Genomic DNA, 24,979 nt, shown 5'->3' with positions numbered 1-24,979 from the left:
GGAAAGGGAGATTGGAAAAAAGAGCCAGCCTGGCCAGTGGTGTTAAGTGGTTAGAGCATTGACCCACGCATGGAAGGGTCTTGGGTTCGATTCCTAGTCAAGGGCACATACTCTGTTGCAGGTTCCATCTCCAGCCTTGGTTGGGACGTGTGTGTGGGAGGCAACCAATCGATGTGCCTCTCTCACATTGATGTTTCTCTCTCTTTCTCTCTCCCCTCCCTCCTCCTGCCCATCCCTCCCTTCCATTGTCTGTAAAAGAAAAGAAGGAAGGAAGGAAGGAAGGCAGGAAGGAAGGAAGGAAGGAGCAATGGAAAAAATATCCTTGGATGAGGATTTTTTAAAATTTTTAAAAAGAGCCAAATGCAAACTCAAAAACGTTTCTCCCCAAACTGAAATGCACTGGAAGAGGCGGAAATCGTACATCAGCGATTTCCCTGGACAAATTTTGGCTGAAACATTAAACAAAAACAATGATCCAACTCAAAACACCGCGATACCTTCATATTGTTTGTACAACGGGGCTTCAGGGGTTGACTTTAGAATATTTCTGTGACGCGTAACTGGCTTTGTTCATGTGACAGAGTACAGCCTGCACCGAGCAGCCACATCTTTCTCATCCCGGTCACAGCCGGTTTCCTGGGGAGAGAACTTCCCTCTGCTCGCCCCTGCTCGCCCCTGCTCGCCCCTTCTCACCTTGGTGAGTCAGCGGCAGCACATTTAGAAGGGCTACCTTTTCCGGGCCCTTGTCCCCTGCTCTCATTAAAGAATGACCCTCCTTCTTTCCCTGTTCTCTACAATACAAAACAACGTGAATTTCGGTTTGGAAAGCCCTGGGCAGATCTAAGAAATTTAGCCTTCTGCAAACGAGCGGTGTGACTTTGGGGAAGTCCCTTTCTCTCTCTGAGCACTGTTTGGTGTTAGCTGATGGATGACTTTTTTCATGCTTTGATAAGGCTCTGAGTCTAGCAGAGCTGTTTCAGACCAGTGCCGTCCCAATTAATTTTAAGACTATGTTTTTTTTTTTAACTCCGTACATCCAACACCCCATCATTTCAGCCTGTAATCAATATGTTCAGATGGTTGAGGTATTTTACGCTCTTTGAGATTCCATCTTTGCACGCACAGCAGATCTCAGGTCATGCTAAACACTTTTCACGTGCTCAGTAGCCACATGTGGCTAGTGGCCAAGGAATTAGTACCGTTGTACACCATCAGTCACTAAGTGAGCCCCTCTCAGAGGCCAGGTGAATTTGAGGAGGGTCTTTATTTTTTTTAAATGTTTTATTTTTTTAAAATATATTTTTATTGATTTCAGAGAGGAAGGGAGAGGGAGAGAGAGAGAGAAACATCGATGATGAGAGAGAATCATTGATTAGCTGCCTCCTGCACGCCCCCTCCTGGGATCAAGCCTGCAACCCTGGCATGTGCCCTTGACCGGAATTGAACCTGGGACCCTTCAGTCCTCAGGCTGATGCTCTGTTCACTGAGCCAAACCAGCAAGGGCTTGAGGAGGATCTTTAAAAGGCCCACCTGCCCACAGTCCTGTGAATTTTTTGTGGTTTTGCATTAATTCATTAAAAGCCTAGAGTGGTGTTGGCCAGGTGGTTGGAGTGCCCAGCTTTCACTTCCCTATTGACAAACACTTTTGGGCATCAGTGACTAAAACCCAGCTCATGTGAAGAGGGGAATTTATGGGTGTTTGTAGTTGTCAAGTGCAAAGCTAGCTTCAGGCATGGCTGGATCTAGGGACTGTAGCAATGCGGGCTGTGTCTTTCTCTAGGTATGAGCGTTGCTCCCCTCTGATCACAGGCCTCATTCTCAGACTGCAGCTCCAGTATAATCCTCATGGCTTGCGATCCAAAGAGAAGAGAGGCCTCTTTCTCCCAAAGCCCAGAGAGCAAGTCCTGGGGGAAATTGTGGCCTTGCTCGAGCTCATCCCTGGGGCCTGAAGGATGGCCGGTCCTCAGCTCCATCCCCACCTCCTGTGGCTCAGGTTGGGCCAGCTAAACCTGAACCGCATGGAATGGGTCTTCCCATTGCCCAGAGAAAGGAGGAAGAATGCTAAGTAGACCAAAACCATTGACTTCCATTCGGTAGTGATTCTAACTCCTGCAAGGCCACTAAACAAACCGATTCCAAGATGATGGCGTTCACATCAAGGGATTCTTTTTTTTTTTTTTTTTAATATATTTTATTGATTTTTTACAGAGAGGAAGGGAGAGAGACAGAGAGCCAGAAACATCGATGATGAGAGAAACATCGACCAGCTGCCTCCTGCACATCTCCCACCGGGGATGTGCCCGCAACCCAGGTACATGCCCTTGACCGGAATCGAACCCGGGACCCTTCGGTCTGCGCAGGCCGACGCTCTATCCACTGAGCCAAACCGGTTTCGGCAAGGGATTCTTTTTAGAAGAAGGGAGAGGGAGAGAGAGAGATAGAAACATCAATGATGAGAATCATTGATCGGCTGCCCCCTACTGAGGATTGAGCCCGCAACCCGGGCTTGTGCCCTGAGCGGGAATCTAACCGTGGCCTCCTGGTTCATAGATCGGCACTCAACCACTGAGCCACGCTGGCCGCGCACACGTCAAGGGATTCTATATGGCTCCTGGCCTGGTGATCAGTTTCCGTCCAGTAGAGGCAAGAAGATCAGCGGAAGCAGGGCTAGTCCGGCTAAACAGCCATCGAGAACTGCCGCTTTCTTTTTCTTTTTAAAATAATCCTTTATTGTTGAGAGAACTGCCGCTTTCTTAAAACTGCTCCTTGGTGTGGGGACTTCTGCTCCTCCACTCTTCCTAACACTAAGGACCATTTTAGTTAGGCAGACCCTTCACCATTGCCCTACCCGTCTTACCAGCTGTTTTGTCCGTGGGTCTGGCATTCCCTTCGCACCTGTTTTGCATCCTGAGCCAAGAGTTGTAGCTTTGCCCTTGCTTGCCCCACAGGCTGCCCTGGGGGGCTTGGCTATCTTGAAATCCACCTGCAGGGCCTGGAATAAGGGAAGGTTTTTGCTCAGATCCTTTCATTCCCGCGGTAGTGGCGCCCTGCCACACATCTCCTCTGGGAGCCTTCGGACTTCCCCCTTCCGGTCTCCAGCCCTGTCTTATTCCTGAGGCTGGCAGAATGTGGTCTCCGCTGCCCTCTGCCCACTTGTCCTCTGCCCACACCCTAGGCCTCGGTGACATTTGATCCCAAGCTTCTCAGGGTGCCTTTTCCCCCTTGGATCTTTCCCCACACGTTGCTTTCATTAGATTGTGTTTGAATGCCAGTCTCTGGACAGTCTGTTTTAATAAGTAATTTACGGATCTAAAGTAGACTCGTGAATGGAATAATGAGTCTAGACTTGGGCCAGAAGGGCCTGTGGATTCTGAGCAGTGTGGCCCTCCCTTGGCCTCAGCTGTCCCCTCTGTGAAATGGGGATGGTAGGAGGACAATGCGTACCTCACGAGATGAACTGAAATTGGACATGCAGACTGCCTCCAGGCCCTTCCCACCTGCATCCTTGAGAAAATCCCACCAGAGCATCATCCAGGTGGGAGATGCCTCCATGCTCCCAGCCCCATCTGCTGCCAAGAACTCCTCATTTTAGAGATGTCAATGGGCCCCCATAGGCACTGGGATTGTGACCAGGGATTGGTGAGCCCTTTGCCCAGGCCTGCTGGACAGAGCAGCCCAGACCCTTTTATTAAGGGGTTTTCATTAGGAGGTGGATTGTGTGAGTGTGAGTGAGTGAGGTGTGTGTGTGTGTGTGTGTGTGTGTGTGTGTGTCTAAGCCTCATGTACAGGAGAGAATTTCCACAGTGGGGGGAAAGCAAATCAGAAGAGCTTTCAATCTCATTGCAGACAAAGGATTTGCATTCATGGGACAAACAGAAAACAATAAAATGGGAGAATCGCCAAATGATTGCCCATGTGCTGTAGGGCTGAATGGACAGGTGGTGCATCTGAGCAGGCCGAGGCCGAGTGCAGGTGGACCTGGGCAGGCCGAGTGCAGGTGGCCCTGGGCAGGCCGAGTGCAGGTGGCCCTGGGCAGGCCTCGGCCCCTCTGCCTCACTGCCTTTGGTTTGAGTCTTCGGCTGTTACTGCGTGAGTTTCCGGGGGGCCCCTTCTGAGCAGCTCTGGTTCCAGCTGGCTCTGGAGCTGGGGGTGGAATTCTGCTCTTGGGGAGGTTTGTTCCATCGGGGAAGTCAGCGCCGAGCAACTCGAATTGTTTTTCCAGTAGTGCAGGCAGCAGCCAGGCGCCTATCCCATCTCAGCCCGCACGGCCGATCTGGGAATGCAGAGGGCGGCCTCCCGTTGGGGAAGTTCTAAGTGATGAGACTCCGGGATCGGTGAGAAAAGACAGAGCTCGCAGAAATGATGACAGGCTGACCCCAGGTCAGGCCCGGCAGGGAGCGGTGCGGCCGCAGTGCTAGTGAATGAAGCAGAGCCCTCTCCCCCTCGCCTTTTCGCGGCGTTGGAGATAAAGAAAAATTCCTGGAGCGTTTATCCGGGAGAAAGTTATTTCTATTTCTAACTCAGGTCTCCTAGGCCCCAGCAGGCAGGCTCGAGGACAGATGCAGGGGCGGCCTGCGAGCCTTCTGGGTGCTGGTTGTCAGTGATGAGAGCTCTCTGTTCAGGGAGGACCGAGACCTGAGTTCAGGGATGTGAGGACATACAGACATCGTGGTCCTTGCCGTCTACATCCTTCCTGTCCAGAAGGGAAAGGACGTTAGGGGGGAAAACCTATACTCAGGTGTATCTGACTTTATTTTAAACAGGCGTGAACCTAGGCAGTGGTACACATAAAACCAGAATTGAGTCTGAAAGCACTATAGAAATTTGTTTTCTAAGGAATCTTACAAGTTTGACCAAGTAAGATTGTTCAAGAAGCAACAATCACACCTTTATTTATCTCCGTGGCTCATAATTGGACTGCACGTTAGGATCACCTGGAAGCTTTGAACGCTCGAGAGGCCCAGACCACACCCAGAACAATTACACAGGATGTCGGGAGTGCGCCCAGGCATGGGGAATGTTGTAAACTCCCTGTTGATTCCGGTGTGCAGCCACTGCGGAGAGGCACCGCTTTACCTTTGTTTGCGTGACCGGACTGGTCACCCACGAAGTGTATGACGCAGGCATGCCCTCTGAGTCAGCAGTAGGTACGCTCAAGAGCACGACCAAGCGTGTCAGGGCCCAGGAACCGGCTGTGCAGAAGCGCCTGGCGGAGGAAGTCTGTGGATGTCTGGAGACATGTGGGCTTCTTACAACCACACGAGGGAATACTATATAGCCGTTAAAAGGAAACTTTTAAAAATATATTTTATTGATTTCAGAGAGCAAGGGAAAGGGAGAGAGAGACATCAATGGTGAGAGAGAATCATTAACTGGCTGTCTCCTGCACACCCCACACTGGGGATTGAGCCTGCAACCCAGGCATGTGCCCTGACCGGGAATCGAACCGTGATCTCCTGGTTTATAATTCGACGCTCAACTGCTGAGACACGCCGGCCAGGCTAAAGGAAACTTCTTAGACATGCAGCAACATGGGTAATTCTCAAAGGCCTTACCTTTAACATATTGTGGACCAGTAGTTTTATCGCTAGCTTTACCCAGTGGCCAGGTAAGTTTCTATTGAACGAGTACAAAAAACGTTTTACATAAATATTAAAGGCACGTCTTAAAATTAAATACCCATTGCATTGTGAAGTTAGTTATTACACGTTCTTAAAAGCTAATGTCTTTTTAAAGGATTCTCGTGATTGTCACAAGCCTTGGAACAGAAAACATGAGAATTCTCGTGATCCGTCCACAATGTGTTAAGTATAAGGAGTCAGACTCCAAAGGGTATGCAGGTTGCCAGGGCCTGACAGTCTGGAAGGGGTCACCTGCAAAGGGACAGAGGAATTTTTTTTGGGGGGTGGTGATAGAAATGTTCGATATCTTGATTGTGGTGGTAGTTACCACATGTGTGTTTGTCAAAACTCTAGAACTGTACAGTGTAAACCGAGGATGTTGCTGTAAAGAAATTTCTACCTCTACTAAAAGTTTTTGTTTTAAAAAACAAACCTCACTTCCTAATTAATGATGAATGGATAAATAGAATGTGGTATACCCATACAATGGAACATAATGCAGCCATAAGCAGGAACAAAGCACCTAGTACATGCTACAACACAGAGGAACCTCAAAAACATGCTAGGTGAAAGAAGCCAGTCACAAAAAGCCCATGTTATGTGATTCCATCTACATGGAATATCCACCTGGGCAAACCCATCGAGACAGAACGCAGACTGTGGTTGCCACAAATCTGGGGGAAGAGGGGGTGGGGAGCAACTGTTTCCGGTGATGAAAACAATGGCTGCATGACAATGCAAATATTCTCGGTGCCACTGAATTGGAAACTTGAACGTGGTTAACATGGTGACTTTCGTGCTATGCGTGTATTATGACCGTAACAGAAAGAGGTAGAAAAGACCCACTTCCTATGAACACGCCAAGCACATGCAGGCACGTGGTAAAGGCCGGCTCCGGGTTTGGATTCTCTATGTTCAGGAACTCTGCCCTCCATGTTTTTGCTTCCCACAGGAACTTTTACCAGGTCCCTAACTTTGGTTGGTCCCCAGCGGTCGGGTTCATGGGGATCATCCGCCCAGGGGGTTGGTCTTGGGGACTGTTGGGGTGAAGAGAGGGTTGTGTGTCTTTATGCTTAGAGCAGTGATGGCGAACCTTTTGAGCTGGGCGTGTCAGCATTTTGAAAAACCCTAACTTAACTCTGGTGCTGTGTCACATATAGACATTTTTTGATATTTGCAACCATAGTAAAACAAAGGCTTATATTTTTGACATTTATTTTATATATTTAAATGCCATTGAACAAAGAAAAATCAACCAAAAACATGAGTTCGCGTGTCACCTCTGACGCGCGTGTCATAGGTTCGCCATCACTGGCTTAGAGCCTAGAGCGGCTTCATTTCCTGGAAGGAAAGTCGGGCTCAGCCATGGGTCTTCAGCAAAGGCAGGCGAGGAAATTAAAATGTGTGCAGAGCGCAGCAGGGGAGCTGCGAAGGGCTTGTTGGGAAGACAGTAGGGTTGGGGACCCAGGGGCCCAGAAGCAAGACAGCCTCAAGATGAGGGAAGCCGGGGGAGGAGGTCATCTGCAGGCAGAGCTTGGCCGGGGCCAAGGGCCGTGAATGAGCAGTTGAACCGCCCGGCCCTGCGTGGGCCCTGAACAACCATCTTATTGACGATGTGTGAGACCCTGAGCAGACAACCCTGAACTTGAACAGAGCCAGGATGCAAAGCCCGCACAAGGGCCTACAGTGTCCAGAGTGAACAACACACTTATTTTCCCCTCCCTCCCTCCCTCGGCTGGAAGATGAGGAAGAGACCAAAATGAGAAGGGTGGGGGTGGGGAACTGGCTGAGCATTCCACAGCCTCAATCAAACAGCCACATTCCTCAAGGGGTTGCCCGCCCCTCAACTCTGAGGGTTGGAAAATGTCAACGGGGTTGGTGCACGTCGTTGGGGCCTCGCTTTTGTCGATTGTTATTTCCAAGAGCCTGTCGCTGGGCCCCAGAGGGTGTGATCACAGCAGGATCGCTGGCCCCTGTCGTGCTCAGCACCTTGTCACAGGCCCAAACCTACTGCGGCTGACCCTTGATACAGGTCTAAGATACAGACCTGGCTGACACAGAGATGACCGTGGGCAACTGGCTTTGACAGTGAGGAATCCACGGAGGCAAAGATGGCGAGAAAGCTGAGTGCCTCTGGTCCCGGGTGACTGTGTGCAGAAGGGACCTGGGTGCAGACCCAGAGAGGAGGGAAATGACACCCTGGGCGTGGGGACTCTGGTTCCTGGTCCTGAGTTTCTTTAATGCTGTTGCTTACCGTTCACCTAGCACAGCCGCTTTAGAGGAAAAGGAGGGTGTCTGCTCCCCCCACTACCTGCCTGGCGCCTCCGTTCCCCGATTGGCTGGGGACCACAGCTGCCGGGCATGGCCGTGTCCCCAGCCTGTGTGTCTGATGGCATTCTGCGTCTCTCAGTCACCCAGAGGCGTCTTCTCTCACAGTCCCTCCATCTGCTGGAATGATCACCAGGGCCCATGGCTCTCCCCGTCCTCTTTGGAGCCCGGCCCCTCCGCCACCTCCCCTGCCTTGGCGACTGAGGTGGAACGGGACCCAGACGCCGTGATCCAGACAGACCTTCGGCAGGTGGCAGGCAGCACGTGCCTTGGCTGGAGCATACGTGCACGTGAGCCCCAGCACCGCTCCTAACTGCGGGTGTGTCCGAGCTAGGCCACAGGTCAGCCTCGGGAGCCCGTGGCCACCATGTGCACTCGCAGTGGTTGGTGGAATGGGAGGTGGTGGGGGTGCAGGGTCGTACACAGGCTCGCCGTGTCCACCTCCCTGCCTCGACTCCTGGGTCCCTGGTCCCCTTCCACTGTCCTCCCTATTTGCAGAGCTAGCCTGTCCCTAGCCCGCCTGAAGGACAGTGTTCCCCGGCCTTCCCCACTGCAATGCCCAGAGGCCCTGCAGCATTCCATACTAACTCGCTAGCCAAACAAATCCAGCCCCTGTGACCTGTATTTGTGGCCTCAGGGACCACCTTCTCCCCTTGGAGACCCCCCCCCCCCCCCGCCCCTGCTCCCTGGGTCCCTGAGACACAGCGCTCTGTGTGGCTTCTTAAATGCTCTTCTGAGCATCTCAGCCTGTCTTCCTGAAGTGCCTCTGCCTCTGGCTGGTGAGCTCCTCCTCATGTCTCCAGGGCCAGCGTCTAAACTCCTGTCCCCGATCACCCCAAAGCGGTCTCTCCTCCCTTGGTACATTCCCGATCCTTGGGACATCCCTGAGTCGCTTCAGTTCTCTCCCTGCATGTTTACTGCCCTCTCTCCAGACGGGGGGCCCCTGGAAGGGCTGGGCACCCCATCTGGGTCACATCTGTCTCCCCAGGGCACAGCTCTCTCCCCTTTGCCTTAGTACACATTTGCTGATGTGAAGATAAACAAAGGCTGTTTTCCAGGAATCGTGCAGCTTTGGGGAATAGTTGAGGATGTGAAAGAGAAGAGACACTTTCCGTTTGGGTGCCTTTTTATTCCGCCCCCCCCCTCCCCCGCACAAGCAACAGCTGAAGAGCTTCAAAAAGTTCAGGGGGTCAGGAAAAATGCAGCCGAGACCCCAACGGCCTTGCCAGGCCCTTTCACTTTTTCTTCTCCGCTGTAGTTGAGTTCAAGGCTCAGGGTCAGCGTCCTCTCATTCATCCTTTGTTTGCCCTGGTTTGACTTCTTTAAGCTCAACAGGAAACTCATGAATAGCTGTGCAAAACCAAACCAAAAAATAACCCAAGGCCTGACCCTGCCGCCGCCTCTTCCCAGAAGCCTTCCAGGCAGAAGGCTGTGTACTTACTTGTCTGATCTCCTCTCACATTTGAAGCTGGTGTCTCCCACTTGACTCTCGACTTTTTGGTGGTGTGCCTTGGTCTATACATTGCTCCACCGGTGCTGGTCTTGTCCTGCTAATGAGCTTGCAAAAGGCCGGACCACGCTCTCCTGGCTCTGCTTTGTAATTTTCCAGTAAGTTTAGGCTGAGGCCCAGCCCAGTGCCGGGCACACTGTGGGGTCTCGCCTGCTTTTACTCATTAGTGGACTCTGGAAGCTCTGCTGGTACCTTTTCTGCCGTGGGCCCTGCGGGCCTTCTCTGGACTGCTAGGTTCACGTCTGCAAAATGGAGTGATGCTCACCTCCTAGAGTTGTCAACTAGCAGGTATCTATAAGCTCATTCATTCATTCATTCATTCATTCCACACGTACGACAGTGTTAGATGGCAAAGATGCAAGACAGATGTGGTCCCAGCTCCACTGAGCTAACAGACCAGGCTAGGGTGGGGGAGAAAAATACAACTTAAAAATGAGCAAAATAAAGAAAACTCTTATTTTATTCATTGCTAATTTTCCTCATTTTAAACTTTTATTTAAAATCGTTTATGTTCATATTGTTAGTAAGTTGTGATTGGGGCTATGAAGGTAAGAGGAAGCTGCTAAGTTAAAAAATAAAAATTAAAAAATGAAAGACAACAAGAAATATCTACTTTGGACAGGGTGGTCAGGGAGGGCTTCTTTGAAGAGGTGACTTTCTTCCCCTCCTTTCCCTTAGGAGGCACATCCAGTAGGAAATGCTACATTGCAAGATTCTGGTGTGGTTGGTTTTTTTTTTTTTCCTGAAGGGGAGCTTAGAGATGACTGCTGGCAGCGGGGAAAAAATAAATACATAACGATGCCAAGGGGTGAGAAGGAAAATCAGGATGCAATGATGACAACACTCTGTGTGGCTGGTGTAGCACTTCCCAAGCACAGTGGTGAAAAGCTTCGCAGACCTGTCACTCACAACCCCCTTGTGAGATGGGCAGGGCCCCCGTGGTGGTCTCGGAGCTTGGTGAGGTCGTGGGACTGCTCAGCGTTCCCACAGCAGGTGATGGAGGGCCAATTTGGACTTATAGTTGCTGTCCTGGGAGCAGGGTCCCTGTGGCTGTGGTCCCTGGCACTGGGTTGAGACCTGTGGTTCTCAGTTGGCTGCAACCTTGCAATGATGTGCGGAGGTTTAAGAATTGTTGGCTCCTGTCTTCCACTCCCAGAGATTCTGCTGATCCATCCGGGGAGGGCTTGGGCATCTGGATTTTTTTAAAAAATGTATTTTTATTGATTTCAGAGAGGGAGAGAGAGAGAAAAAAACCCATCAAAGATGAGAGAATCATTGATCGGCTGCCTTCTGCACGCCCCACACTGGGGATCGAGCCTACAACCTGGGCATGTGCCCTGACCAGGAATCGAACCATGACTTCCTGGTTCATAGGTTGACGCTCAACCATGGAGCCACGCTATTTGTAAAAGCTCTCCAGGTCATTCCAGTGGTTGGAAAGCACTGTTTAGGGGCCGGCTTCCATTAATGAGCATGTTCTCAAGAGCCAGGCAGGCACGGAGAGCCAAGATGATGAATCTGTCAGCAAATAAAGTGCCTGTTCTTTTTTTTAAATATATATTTTTTATTGATTTTAGAGAGGAAGATGGAGGGAGGGAGAGAGAGAAGCATCAGTGATGAATGAGAATCATTGATGGGCTGCCTCCTGCATGCCCCCTACTGGGGATCGAGCCCACACCCAGCATGTGCCCTGACTGGGAGTTGAACTATGACCTTGTGGTTCATAGGTCAATGCTCAACCACTGAGCATACCGGACCGGCCGCCCTGTTCTTAGTGGAGATTTAGGTTGCTGATAATAACGTCAACGACAGCACTGGTGAACGCCCTGCTCCTAGACCAGTGATGGCGAACCTTTTGAGCTGGGCGGGTCAGCATTTTGAAAAACCCTAACTTAACTCTGGTGCTGTGTCACATATAGAAATTTTTTGATATTTGGCACCATAGTAAAACAAAGATTTATATTTTTGATATTTATTTTATATATTTAAATGCCATTGAACAAAGAAAAATCAACCAAAAAAAATGAGTTCGCGTGTCACCTCTGACGCGCGTGTCATGGGTTCGCCACCACTGTCCTAGACTGTTGCCCTCTGTGCTAGCATTTCTGCAAAGTGCTTCCAGCTGGGAAATGAGTGCTTCGATGGCGGTGGCCCTCGAGGGAGATGTACTGATAACTGGATCCGTGGGACCAGGGCCCTCCTTAGGGGGGATGCTGGACTTGGTGACAACTGAGGTAGCCCAATCACTGAAGAAACTCAGGGGAAGGGTTTATTTGCTAAGCGGGGCTTTTGATGGGTCATCCATATTTCTGCAGGGACAGAGTGATCACTGTGTCATCTCCCTGGAGTGATTCTGTGTTTCCCCATCCTGGGGGAAAGAATGAACAACTGGTCAACCATAGCACTTCTTCTGATGGTTGCGGGTTTGATCTGTGTTCAAATTCTCTAGATGCTGAGCTATTTTAATTGGCCTTTATCTAGGAAGAAAATTCTGTTTCCAAATTGTCATGGCCTTATGGGCTTGCTTGGGCCATCTCGGCCACTGTCACTCCAGCAAATGGTAGACCGGCATCGTTGGCTGAGAGCCTGTTTTCCTCTCCCCGGGACCCTGGCACTGGGCATCCCACATGCTGCCAGGCCTTGGGACCAGAGAGTTCATGGTGAGATGCTGCAGGGCCCAGTGGTGGGTGGGGGTGTGTGTGTCAGAGCTAGGCCTTTAAGAAGGCAGCCACTGTAAAGGCGTCTTCTGTTCTCTTCTCTAGCCCTGGAGCAGCTGCTGACGGAGCTGGAGGACTTCCTCAAGATCCTGGACCAGGAGAGCCTGAGCAGCACAGCCGTGGAGAGGAAGACTGGTCTGGCCGAGCTCCTCCGCCTGTACATCAAAAGCAGCAGTAAGTGAGGCCCAGGGCCTGGGAGAGGTCCCCGTGGGAATGGACAGATGGTGGCTGTATTGACGAGGGCGACCATAATGAAGTTTCACAGACTGGGTGGCTTAAACAGCAGACATATGTTTCCTTACAGTCCTGGAGGCCAAAACCCTGAGATCGGCATGTCTCCAGATTTGGTTCCTTGGGAGGCCTCTCTCCTTGGCTTGTAGATGGCTGCCTACTCCCTGGGTCTTTATACCGTGTTCCCTCTATGCTTGTCTGTGTCCAAATCTCCCTTCTTATAAGGTCAGCCCACGCCAGTGGCCTCATTTAACGTTAATCACCTCTTTCAAAGACCCCTTCTCCAAGGTCAGCCCTCCTCTGAGCTCCTGAAGGCTAGGATTTAACATACGCATTTGGAGGAAACACAGTCCAGCCCATAACAACAGTGGAGGAGGGATGTGACTTGAATGGGAGCCCAGAAATCTCCAGCCACTCAACACATCAGCCACGAGTGAGGCTTTCAACAGGGTGTTTTCAAAGCGCTTTTCCTTACTGGTTGGAAGCAGAGCAGGGATAGTAAAGTCTTGTAATAATAGCTGAGGCTTCATTGAGGGCTTCCCACTCGCACACGTATTAACTTGTTTCATCTTCAAGACAGTCCTCTGAGGTTGGCTGTGATGACAGAGGCGGAAACTGAGGCCAGGAGAGTTTAAATAACTTGCCACTGTGTCACACAGCCCGAGAGAAAATGGGAAAACACAGCTTTAAGAATTTGCAAATCACAGAATGCTGAGTTCATAGTTTCTTCCTTTTTTACTGAGGTCCGTGTTAACACACGACCAAGTACACCAATCATAAGTACGCAATTGGTTGGGTTTTGACCGTTGTCTATTATCTGCATCCCGACCACCCAAAACAAGGCACAGAATATTCCTATCATCCCAGAAAGTTCTTTCTGGCCCCTTCCCAGGGAACCCCCCCTCCCCCACACCATGGCAACCACGGTCTGGATTTCTCCCACCATAGGTCAGCGTTGCCCGCCCTTGAGCTTCACGTGAATGGCATGGCTCAGTGTGCACATCATGTCTGGCCTCTTTTGCTCAGGAGATTCGTCCACGCGCTGGGGCGTGGCAGCCATTTCTCTCTTTCATTGCTGAGGCGTGTTTCCTTCTGCGCCGATGCCACCATCTGCTGCTCCAGCCACTCGGTGGTGGACATTCTGGTTGCACACATTGGGACCATCGTGAATAAGGCCCCTCTGAACGTTCTTGGACGCGTCTTCTTACGGACACATGGTTTTGTTTCTAGCACATTCCGATTGTCTTTTTTTTTTTTTAAATAGAAAAGCCTTCGTGTGAAGTCATAACAGTTGAGCTGAGTTTATTTTTATCTCAGGCGCTTGAGTATCGGAAGTGATGTTCGGGGACAGAGAGGGGCCATCAGAGGGCGCGTCCTCCATCTGCCTCGCGGCAGGAGCAGCCTCATCCGTGCCAGGCCGGGGGCGTGCACCTGCTCAGAGTCAGGAAGTTCTCCCTCCGTCCAACCCGAACCTGCCAGGCCACACGCCACGGTCCCTTTCCCTCTTCTTTGTTCCCAGTGGAACTAGTTTCTGTTCTCTGAATAACAGAGACGTCGTAAAGCTGAACATGTTGCTGCCTGCCTGGCAGCCTGCTCTCCCGGTGAAACAATCTGCCTGTCATCAGAGGCGTTCTCCTTGAGCCGCTCGGTCTTTGGGCTCCAGGCCAGCCCCTGGTTCCCAGGCTCCTGGCTTTGTAGTGAGCGTCTGCCGGCCTGCCCGAGTGCTGGTCAGCCACACATCAAAGGTGGGAATGGCAGATGGGAAAGCCACTTCACAGAGCAGGTGAGGTAGAGAGGCATGAATCACCTGCAAGAGGATTCATCAGCAGGTCTTTTATTTATTTAATTTTGATTATTTTTTTTGGTATTGATTTCAGAGAGGAAGGCAGAGGGAGAGACAGAAACATCAGTGATGAGAATCACTGATCGGCTGCCTCCTGCATGCCCCACACTGGGGATCGAGCCCACAACCTGGGCATATGCCCTGACCGGGAATCGAACTGTGACCTCCTGGTCCATAGGTTAATGCTCAATCACTGAGCCATGCCAGCTGGGCATCAGTGGATCTTTTTTTTATAATTATTACTAGAGGCCCGGTGCACGAAATTTGTGCACTGGGGAGCGGGGCATCCCTCAGACCAGCCTGCACCCTCTCACAGTGCGGGAGCCCTCAGGGGATGTCTGACTGCCGGCTTAGGTCTGCACACGTCATAGAGACCAGTCGTTCCACCATTCGGTCAATTTGCATATTAGCCTTTTATTATGTAGGATTTTTTGTTGATTTCAGAGAGGAAGGGGGGAGAGAGAGAGAGAGACAGACATCAATGATGAGAGAGAATCACTGATTGGCTGCCGCCTGCATGCTCCCTACAGGGGATAGAACCCACAACCTGGGCATATGCCCTTGACCAGAATCGAATCCTGGACCGTTCAGTCTGAAGGCCGATGCTCCATCCACTGAGCTAACTGGCCAGGGCCATCAGTGGAACCTTGAATCAGCACACTCCCCAGCCCATCGCCGTGTGCTCTGACCCGAGAATGTGCAGGGATGAAGAATCTCTGGCGGGAACTGGAAAGCACCTCTGTGATGGGGTCCGAACCCTGGTGCTTGGCTCTGACCACTCTTGCAGAGCCCTGGGGGCAGGGCGGTTCCCCGTGTTGGTGTAATGTGCTGTGGCCCTTGCAGTAGGGTGGCCTTGGTTTCACACTTGATCTTTGCGTGTTCCCACCTGGTCTCTGCAGCTCGCAGGCCTGCAGGTGGCTGCTGAGATCCCACGGCCTCCCAGTGCGACGCACCCCAGAGGGTCACCCTGGCTGCTAATAATACAGGTGCACAGCCTCACCGAGGCCTGTGGCAGCCCCTTCTAGTTTTAAGGTTGTGACAGTCACTACTAAGAGCCCCTGAAAACTCCCCTCTGGTCTCGTTGGCACATCCTCTTGACCACAGAGTGGTTATAACGGCAGCTAACGTTTTTTGTGCACTGACCGGGTTCCAGCACTGTGCTCAGCCTATACAATGTCATGGTCTCTGTCATCCAGTTCCCTTCCCAAGTCAGTGAGGGAGTTGTTGTCGTCCCCATCTTACCAACAAGGGAGCCGAGGCTTGGGACGCACTTGCGTGAGGCCGGTGGCCGTGGTGCCCGGGCAGGCCTGGGCAGGTGCGCCTACCACTGTGCTTTCCTCCAGCCCCATGGTGCCAGATTAACCTGGACCGCACGGGACAGAATCCAAAGCCCCCCGAAACTGCAGCACCCGTCTTGGTCTCAGCCTCACCGTGTATCCTCCAGAAAATGAGCTCCGCCCAACGGAGCGTGGAGGTAGAGGCGGCTGATGGCTGAGACAGCCTGTGGCCGACACTGGCTGAGCTGTTGTTTCTTGTGGGTTTGACACTTTTCAGATGGAATTTTCCATCTTTTGCTTTCTTACTGCAACACAAATTCTCTACTAACTTTGCTTTTTGTCTGCATGGCAAGGTCTATGTATTGGGGCCTGCTGTTTGTTCCTGCCTTTACCAGTGAGGGCCCAGCCCCCCACCCCCAACCCTACCCCCAGAATCCCGCTCAGGGACTGTAGGGAAGTTTCAGGGTTGCCCCTCTGCTAGGAAGAGCTTCAGATGTTCTGTCTATCCAACTGCAGCAAAGAGGGTCCGTGTCTCTCCTCCCCCGCCTTCACCCTGTGCCCGGGGAAGGACCACCCTCTACAGGCAGGCTCCCTCCCCCAGGAAGCATACATGGGCTCAGGGCAGGAGGGCGCTCCTTCCAACCACCCCTCAGCTCTTGTTATTTCCATGCGCCCGTTAACCCCTCCATTTGGGTCTACGCCCTCCGCCCCACAGACTTGGGTCCCCAAAGGCAGAGACAGTGTCCCCGCACCTAGATTAGCGCTGGAGTTGGGTGCACATCTGGGAATGAAGGAGAGAGTCCTCCCTCCCTGGGCGGCTGCTCCCTGGCCACAGGACAGCTCAGCAGCCTCCCCTGGGAGGGCCCCATTCACTGGGCTCTTCCCAGGATTGTAGGCAGTCCCGGGAGCCTCCTCCTTGCCAACCTGGATGGCCCTGGATTAGCGACCCTCTGAGAATAAGGACCAACTGGACCACGGCCCGCAGGGTGCCTGAGGTGGGAGACACGCAGCCCTGGGGGGCGGAGGGCAGGCAGCGCGAGTATGCAAGTTTTCTCTGGAGCTTACGAGTCTCCCTCTTGGAGGACGCACCTGCTCAGAATGCCAGCAGTTGAAACAATAAAGGTATTTTGCCTTTTATTTCTTCGTGTGGCAGTGTGGGCATAGTCAACAAGATGAAAAAAAAAAAGAGAAAGAAATGCAAAATGAACATTAGGCATGATTTATGTTCCTTGGGTTCCTTTGGTGATCTTTATCAGGGTCCCCTGGATATCCTGTGTTTGGGGCCTGCCTCTGTATTTGGCTTTACAGTGTTTTTACATTTATAATCGCTGTCAGTGTGCATTTCCACGTGCTGGCAGTTCACATGGCTTTTCCCTTCTGAAATGTGACCCTTTAACTGTACATCTTGGCTGTCCTAGACCTACTTCATTTTTCACTGTTGGGTAGCATCATGGATGAACAATATTGTTCAAATGGTCTCCTATTAGTGAGCATTTAAGGTTTTTGTTTTTTTTAAGAAACCTCATACAGTACTGCAGTGAACATCCTTGAGTAAGATTATGTTTACATGCTGGAGTGTGTCTCCAGGAGAAATTTCTGGTGTTGGACATGCTGGGTCAAAGAATAGGAACATGTACAATTAAATTATCCTCCAAAATCACTTCCCAGTAGTTGTGCCGATTCCCACTCTATTCAGTCATTTGTGTATGGTCACAGGCAGCATGCTGTTGTGTATGTTGATGGGCCATGGTTTGTTTGTTTCACCATTTTCCCACTCTTGAGACTATGAGTTAGTGCCCATATCTTGGGCTGGCATTTTTTTAAAAAAATATGTATTTTTTAAATCTATTTCAGAGAGGAAGTGAGAGGGAGAAAGAGATAGGAACATCAGTGGCGAGAGAGAATCATTGGTCGGCTGCCTCCTACACGCCCCACACTGGAGATCAAGCCCGCAACCTGGGCATGTGCCCTGACCAGGAATCGAACTGTGACTTCCTGGTTCATAGGTCAACACTCAACCACTGAGTCACATCAGCCGGGCGAGGCTGCCATTTTTAATCTTCATCAGTTATAAGATTACCTTCCTTTTTCAAGTTTCCTAACATTTGAGTTTTGTACTCTTGAACTTCACAGTTAAGTAAAAGAGGCAATATTTCATCAAGATTGTTTTCCATATGATGCGGATAAGAAAACCAAGGCCACACTGGTTAGGTGTTTTGCCCAGAATTACACTATTCATGGCAAAGCATCTCCGGTCTCCCCCCTGCAGAGCCCTTTCCCCCTGCACATGCTCTGCAGAAGGTACTGACCCAGCCCCTCTGGACCTCGGTAGGTGGAGACAGGCCGGTTGTAGCTCACTGTGTTGGGACCTCATAGTTCCCTCCGTGAGCTCCTGCAGCCCTTGGGACAGGGGTGGTGTGGCTGCCTGGTCCCGGCAGGGCTGTGCACCGAGCTGGGCATCCATGGACCAATGGTGGAGGACGCATCAGTTGCGTCCTCCTGCTCCTCTGAGTTCTCAGGACTGTTTTCACGGGCCTGTTGGCTGGAGTCTACGCGGTCTGTGGCGAGGAACTGACTGGCACGGAACTGCCTCCTTTGCCAGGGGTTTGAATTGGGTTCTTTGGCTCAGTAACAGGGTATCCAACCACTGGAATTTATCAGCCACAGTCTCTAGGAAATGCAAATTAAGGGGCTCAAAAAAAAATGCAGGAGGGTTTGTAAGAGGAGAAACATCAGGATGAGCTTCCTGTGCAGGCGCCTGGAGAAAGGGTCCTTGGGTGTTAGCAGCTGAGCAAGTGTTAGGAGACCAGCCTTTCTCTGCCCAGGCAGGCACTTGCAAAGTGGCAACCTGCACAGAAATGATTCTGAAGGAGGAGAAGGGATATGCTGCTGCAAGGTACAATCTGCAGGGTAGAGCAGGTGACTGGAAGTGCTCCATTGCCAGTTCCCTGCACATGTACCCCTCTAAACCCAGAGCGCATGCTTTGGATTTCTCAGGCCCCCCACATTGGCACCCCACCTAGAGGCCTGGGAGCTAAACTTTCAGATCCTCAATGTGACCTATCTTCTACGTAGACATTGTTCTGGTTAGTCCAGGCAAGTAATTCAGACTAGAGTGAGAATGACTGATAGGAACCATTCTACAATGTAAATGAAATGCTAGGAAACCCAGAGCAATCTCTGATGAGTGGAGTATGAGGTGTGCATCTTTGAGATGTGGGTGCCTTTCCCCTTAAGACGTCTGTACCCTCACTGTAAACTAGTAGTCGGCAACTTGGCATTTCTTTGTTTATGTTGGACTCTTTTGGTCAATTCAAAATATTGTGAGTCTTTCCTGGAACCAAGCAGATGACAGTGTCTCTAGGGGACACCGTTTCTCTCTGGAAGCCCTTTCCCTTCACAGAGTCACATGAACTTCCATCCTCCCCCTGCAGGTTCTGATGAGGAGTACATTTACATGAACAAAGTGACGGTCAACAAGCCACAGAATACCGAGTCCCAAGACAAAGGTACGGGGCTGGGGCTGCCGAAGGCCTGGCCAGCTCCCAGCAGAGGGGAAGGTGTGAACCTCGGTCCCGTTCCAGCTCTCCCTCCTCCCAGCCAGCACCACAGACAGGCCCAGGGAAGATATTTTTGAGAGTCACATTTTGGTGGATGGTATTTTGGGTTGATGTATTTTGGGAAGTTTCATCGGGCCACCTCCTTGCCTCTTAAAGGTCTCGCGTCCCCCCTCGTGGTTAAGGAATCTGTTCCTAAAACCTCTCAGCTTTTCCCAGCATTGTCCCAGGAATAGGAAGTTATAATTCACATGCTTTCAGAAGGCAGCTGTGGAGGGTGCTGATCCCACGGTTCCGGCTTTCTGTCCTTTGATAGAAGTCTGGATGTTATGTGTGTGTCGGGGTGGGAGCAGGGCAGGGGGAGGAAATGGTGATGTCAGCCACTGCCTTAATAGTAAAGGCTTTTACACAGGTGTTCTCTTGAGCAGGATGTTTTATCTTCCGGGCTGCCTTAGTCTCTGCTCAGGTCTGCTCCCTACTTTTCTTTGAAAACCTCGGGAGTAGAGCTGGCAGACCCCAGGGAGATCGGAGGTTTGCAGGCTGCCTAGTTGTAGACGAGAGAGGGTTAGAAGCCCATCTCCCACCTCCTGTTACCCAAAGGCAGAGGCTTAGAGAGAGGCAGAAACACAGCACCCCAAAGCCCTTCGTCCTATTCAGATCTTAGCTCCCGAACATCAGCCACCAAAAAGCCTCGACGTCAGACCTGCCTGCACCTGTCTGTCCCAGGGCCGCCTGGGCCGCCGACCGAAATGGTCAGACACCATTGGGTGTTCATGAGCCTTGGGTGCCTTTCCCTTAAAAGCAAACGGCGGGTGGGGGGCGGGGGGTTGGTGGTCAAGTTCTTCATGTGGCTTTTCCACCTCCTGCCCCATGGCCGGGCCCGGGCTCATCAGCACCCACCGGCATGGAAGCAGCCACTCGCCCGGGGCCGCTGGCCTCCCCGCTAAACTGTGGGAAGGAAAGCGCTCTAATCACAGGGTCGGAGCCCAGCGTGGCTTAATATAGCGACCACAGGGCAGCTCCCCGGGGCGCTGGGGCTCTGCGGCTAGGCCATTTTTGACACGGGGCAGGTGGAGGCGAGGGTGCGGAGCCTGCCAGACCCCAAACCAGCTCCTCCTGAGGAATCTGTGGCGGGGGCACCGCTGCGCCCTATTCTTGGAGGGGAAACAACCTTGGCTGCAGCCCCGGCTGCCTGGGTAATGAACACCTGCTAGAAATTGGAGAAGGCCAAGGTTAGGTAATGTTAAGTTGGTCCTGTCAAATTAGCTTGAATGTGCGAGGCTGGAGGCTGGCACCCCTCACCGGAGCTTCTGCTTGCTGCCCACAGCGCCGGAGGAGCGGAGACCACTGGCCAACGGGGAGCCCCGCCAGCACGCCACGGCCCCTCAGAAGAGTCTTCCGGACCTCCCGCCCCCCAAGACCGTAAGTGTGGGCCCAAGACCCCTGATTTCCCTGCGGTGGGCCCCGTGAACTTGCAGTTGTTTTCACAGGTATCCATCCGTCCAATGTCTGGCCTTTTCTGTGAACCTACTGTGTGTCAGGCACTGGGAGAGACAGGGCCAAAGTAAGCCTGTCCGCAGGTGACGTCATTTGCTCAGGACCACAGTGCTGGGATGCTAAGGGTAGTAGAAGGGGGAGATGAGGGAGAGCCCCTCTAGCAAGTGCCATAGTGTGTCTGAGGCCACGACAGGCGCTTGACCCAGCACCATGTGGGGCCATGTCCCGCTGTGGCTACCAACTCAGGCCACGTGACCTTTCAGAATTGTACGTCGCTCACACTGCGCCTCCTGCTTGGAATCAGCCAGTAGCTCTCACTGAACTTAGGAAAAAACATCCACGTTTCCTAGCACGGCCCCAGTGGGGCCCAGCTGCATCCCCAGCCTCTGTACATGCGCCCTGCACGGGGACTGTGCCACACGGTCAGTCCTGCCTCGGGGACGTTGCACCTCCTGGACCTGGCTCTTTGATGGCTGCTGCCTCCTCATCTCTTAGACATTCTCAGACCGACTTTCCCTGGCCTGCCATTGTCGGGCATCCCACCTCCATCCCGCCCCAGTTACTGTCCGTCCCACTCTCCTGTTACCACCTCCTCGGCACTGCCACCTTTGAAATGTGCCTCTCAGGCCAGATACAAGCTCCCTGGGACAGGGACTGTGTCTTGTTCAGTGTTTACTGCCCGTGTCTGCATACAGTGAGCCGCACACACATGGATGGATGGATGGATGGATGGATGGATGGATGGATGAATGGATGGAAGGAAGGATGGATGAGGGACGATGGATGGATTTATGGAATAGTAGGCCTGGGTTCAGGTCCCAGCTCAACCAGGTACTAGCGCTCTGACCTTGAGCAAGTTATAAGGTCTCTGGCTCTTGTCTCCTGGTGTTAAATGAACGGAATGTGGACACCCTCTCCCTGAGGTTGCCTTACTCAGTGGGCTAAGGTGTGCGTGGCATCCTGCGTCGGTATCTGGGGAGGTAAGAAGTAGTGTCGATACTTTACGGCCGAGGAGCGTGGAGTCAGCAGGTTTATATGGCCTGGGTGTCACACAGCCTCCACGCGACAGAGCCAGAACTTGAAAGAACCCGAGTTCTTTCCTGGACAGGGTCTGGCGGGGGAGGCTTTCCCGAGAGGGAGGAGGTGAGAAGGACGTCCGTGGAGCAGGGGTTCCGGGAGATCAGCACCAGCAGGAAGCTGTGCGGCTCCATGGCATGGAGCTCCCTCCAGACCACCCGTCACTGAGGTCACCGCTGAGGGGACCTCGACCCCAGGTCCCTGCTTTCGTGCCTTCCAAGGTGGCAGGCTTCTGGGGCTCCTCTCCTGTGGCCACACTGGTGGGGCCAGAGGGCCTGGGACCCCACCCCACCGCCCGAGGCTCCTTGAGTTGGGTGACAGCTGGCAGAGGCTCTGCAGCTCAGAATCTGAGTCCCTAGGTGTCCCCGTTGCTCTGGCGACTCTGGTGGCCGCCACACCCTCGCGTACACAGCAGGGTCCTCCTCGCCTCCCGCCTGCCTGTCTTTGCCAGCTCTTCCTCTGGACAAACAGAGGCTCAGGGAGTTAAAACAACTGGGCACGATTCCTCCACCGGGAGGTAGCCGGGCCAGGAATCAAACGCAGGGCCTTGGTGTCAGCCACTCTGCGGCCTCCCGGAATTAAGCCGGTCGTTTTAGCGGAGCAAAGGCACTAGGTCTGTTCCATTGGAGAGCTCCCCTTCGCTTCCTGCCCAGTACGTGGGGGAGACGGCGCGTCCCTCCCCTCTGCTGCCCTCCAGCTGCTGCCGGCCTAGCCCCGCCGGCGATGCTGTGGTTTCTGGTGTGTCCCACGTCCTGCTTGCTGGGAGTGGGGGAGGACGGCCGGCTGCTCGGAGCCAGGGCAGGGGCGATGCTGTGGTTTCTGGTGCGTCCCACGTCCTGCTTGCTGGGGGTGGGGGAGGACGGCCAGCTGCTCCGAGCCAGGGCAGGGATGTCCTATCCGGAATTCAGCACCTGATTCTGCCTCCGCAGGCCCCACCTGGGGCGGCTGCTTGTGGGTCACCTGGGGGGGAGTTGGGGGTCACCAGGCGGAGTCCCACAGGCAGGGGTGCTGGGTGGGGCGGACCTGCTTAGGGTCGCTGTGCTTTGCAAACGTGATGGACAGAGGGGCTGGGGCCCCGGCTGCAGTTATAAACCAGTGGGACCCCGTGAGTCCCAGCGGCCCAGGGGCTCTGGCACGGGCCTTTGCTCTTCCACCTGTCTCCTGGGGCGTGGGTCCCGAGGCCCCGGGCTCGGGTGTGAGAAGCAGGGCCCGAGAGCCAGGCAGGGCCGCAGGGGCCGGGGAGGCTCTGTCAGTGCTGGAGAGAAACGTGGCTTCGGAGGTGGGGAAGTATCACCACCCAAGAATAACACAGCCGGGGTGGCCCTCGGACGGTGGGAATGGTTCCAGTGGACACGCTCCAGGCCCCGGGGAGACTTCCAGCGGACAGCTGCCTTACTGTCCTCCCTCCTCATGGAATTTCTCTGCTGAGAAGGACAAGGGTGCTGACTGCAGCTCCCTTTCCTAGGTCTCCCCCAGTTCTGTCCTGGGCACACCCCCCACCCCTGGGAGCTTCTGGATGTGCGGTGAGAAAGGGAGGGGCTGGCGTAGTCGGGTGCTTACCCCTCCCTGCACACACGCGCACGCACACGCCTGCTCTCCCTCAGGCTGCCTCCCTGGTCAAGTCTGGCTCAAGGAGCCATAACTCTTAGTCCAAGGCCCCCAGAGGAATGGCGTCAGGGCAGAGTGGGGAGCAGCTGTGGCTCTGAGGGAAGAGAAGGAGAAGGAGTGGGAGGAGGAGGGGGGTGGAGGAGGAGGGGAGCAGGAGGAGGGAGGTAGGAGGGGGTAGGAGGAGGAAAAGGAAGCGGAGGAAGAGGGGAGTGGAGGGGGGAGGACCTGAGCAGCAGCAGCAGTTTGGGAGCATGAGCTTGGAGTGACCCTGTGACCTCTCTTCTTCAGACAGAGAAAGCCTCACCCTTCCCACCCTGACCCCGGAGCTTCGGGGTGCCGTGGTGGCTTGCCGGCCCCAGGCTTGCGAGTGGCTGTTTTAGAAGCTGGAGTCTGCCTGGGCTTTGGGGTCCTCCATGCCTGTGGCCGGGCCAGGAGGATGGCCTCTGTCCCGGGCTCAGGATGTCCTGATTCTCTCTCTGGTGGCTGGGTCACCTTCCACCCGCCACCCCCCTCCCCCAGAGTCAGTGCACAGCAGGCCCGACCAGCCATGGAGGGGTCAGCCAGGGGCCTAGAGCAGCCTCGTGGGTGTGGCCAGTGACTCAGGCCGCGGTGGCACTTCAGGCCACTGGCTGCACCGCCAGGGGCTGTGGTCACTGGGGGAGAAACAGATGTGCGCTGACACCGTTGGTGCCCTGGCCAGCACCGCCACTGCCCCCCACCTCCCTCAGGGGCCCCAGCACACATCACGGTTGGTTTTACAGTAAGTGAGCCGCTCTGGGTCGGCAGCCACTTCATTAAGGACATCACCACCATCAGTCTGCAGAGCGGGGCCCGGCCAGATGCACCAGCCCCACCCAGGAGCCTCCCACAGGGCTCTCTGGGACAGGTTGCTCAGAAGTGCAGGGCCTCCCCAGGCCATCGGGCCTCCCCAGCCCTTTGGGCCACCCCAGGCGGCCCCGGCCAGAGGCACCAGCCCCACCCAGGAGCCTCCCACAGGGCTCTCTGGGACAGGTTGCTCAGAAGTGCAGGGCCTCCCCAGGCCATCGGGCCTCCCCAGCCCATCGGGCCACCCCAGGCCTTCGGGCCACCCCAGGCCACCGGGCCACCCCAGGCCACCGGGCCTCCCCAGCCCATCGGGCCACCCCAGGCCATCGGGCCACCCCGGCCACCGGGCCACCCCCGGCCACCAGCTTCAGCCCTGACCGCTATCAGAACCGGCCCAATCCGCAGCCACCTGCTTTTCCGTGAGGCGTTTTACCGGAGCGCAGCCACACTTGCTGAGCTTCGCCTCATCTGCGGGGGCTCTTGCACTGCATCCGCTGACTTGACGGGCTGAGATCAGAGACCCCGCAAACCCCGAAAGTGCTTTCCGTTGGGCCCTTTACCGGAAAAGTTTGCCGACCTCTGGCCAATCCTGCGGAGCCGGTGGCCTTCTCCCGTCCCTCCCTGCGACCCTGCAGGCAGGTTTTGAAAGCACATCTCTCTGCATCTTCACTTCATGTTCCTAATCTTCATGATGATGATGATGATGATGATGATGATGATGATAAGAATAGTTCTCTATCCCTAACCCCGGACATTGGGATCTCTTGCTCCTTTGACCTCTGATATGGACCATCGTGTCAGTGTGACGAGGTGGCTCTCTCTCCCACTGGTGCACATTCCACCCCAATGCCACCCACGAACCCCGGGGTTGTCTTTGAGACGCAGCTC

General features: G+C 53.6%; 1 protein-coding gene across 1 annotated transcript in view; it reads left to right on the top strand.

Moving 5' to 3' along the window:
- The window catches only part of AFAP1L2 (actin filament associated protein 1 like 2), a 91,914-nt gene that overhangs the window by 43,825 nt on the left and 23,110 nt on the right, over nt 1–24,979 (top strand). The window contains exons 4-6 of the mRNA XM_015557965.1: nt 12,222–12,350; nt 18,962–19,036; nt 20,412–20,506. Coding sequence (XP_015413451.1) covers nt 12,222–12,350; nt 18,962–19,036; nt 20,412–20,506 — 299 coding nt within the window. The remainder of the gene's footprint in view (nt 1–12,221; nt 12,351–18,961; nt 19,037–20,411; nt 20,507–24,979) is intronic.

The sequence above is a fragment of the Myotis davidii genome, unplaced genomic scaffold, assembly GCF_000327345.1.
Source record: "Myotis davidii unplaced genomic scaffold, ASM32734v1 scaffold107, whole genome shotgun sequence".
Taxonomy (NCBI): domain Eukaryota; kingdom Metazoa; phylum Chordata; class Mammalia; order Chiroptera; family Vespertilionidae; genus Myotis; species Myotis davidii.
The sequence above is the reverse complement of the archived record's forward strand: the minus strand, read 5'-3'. Positions and strand labels throughout refer to the sequence as shown.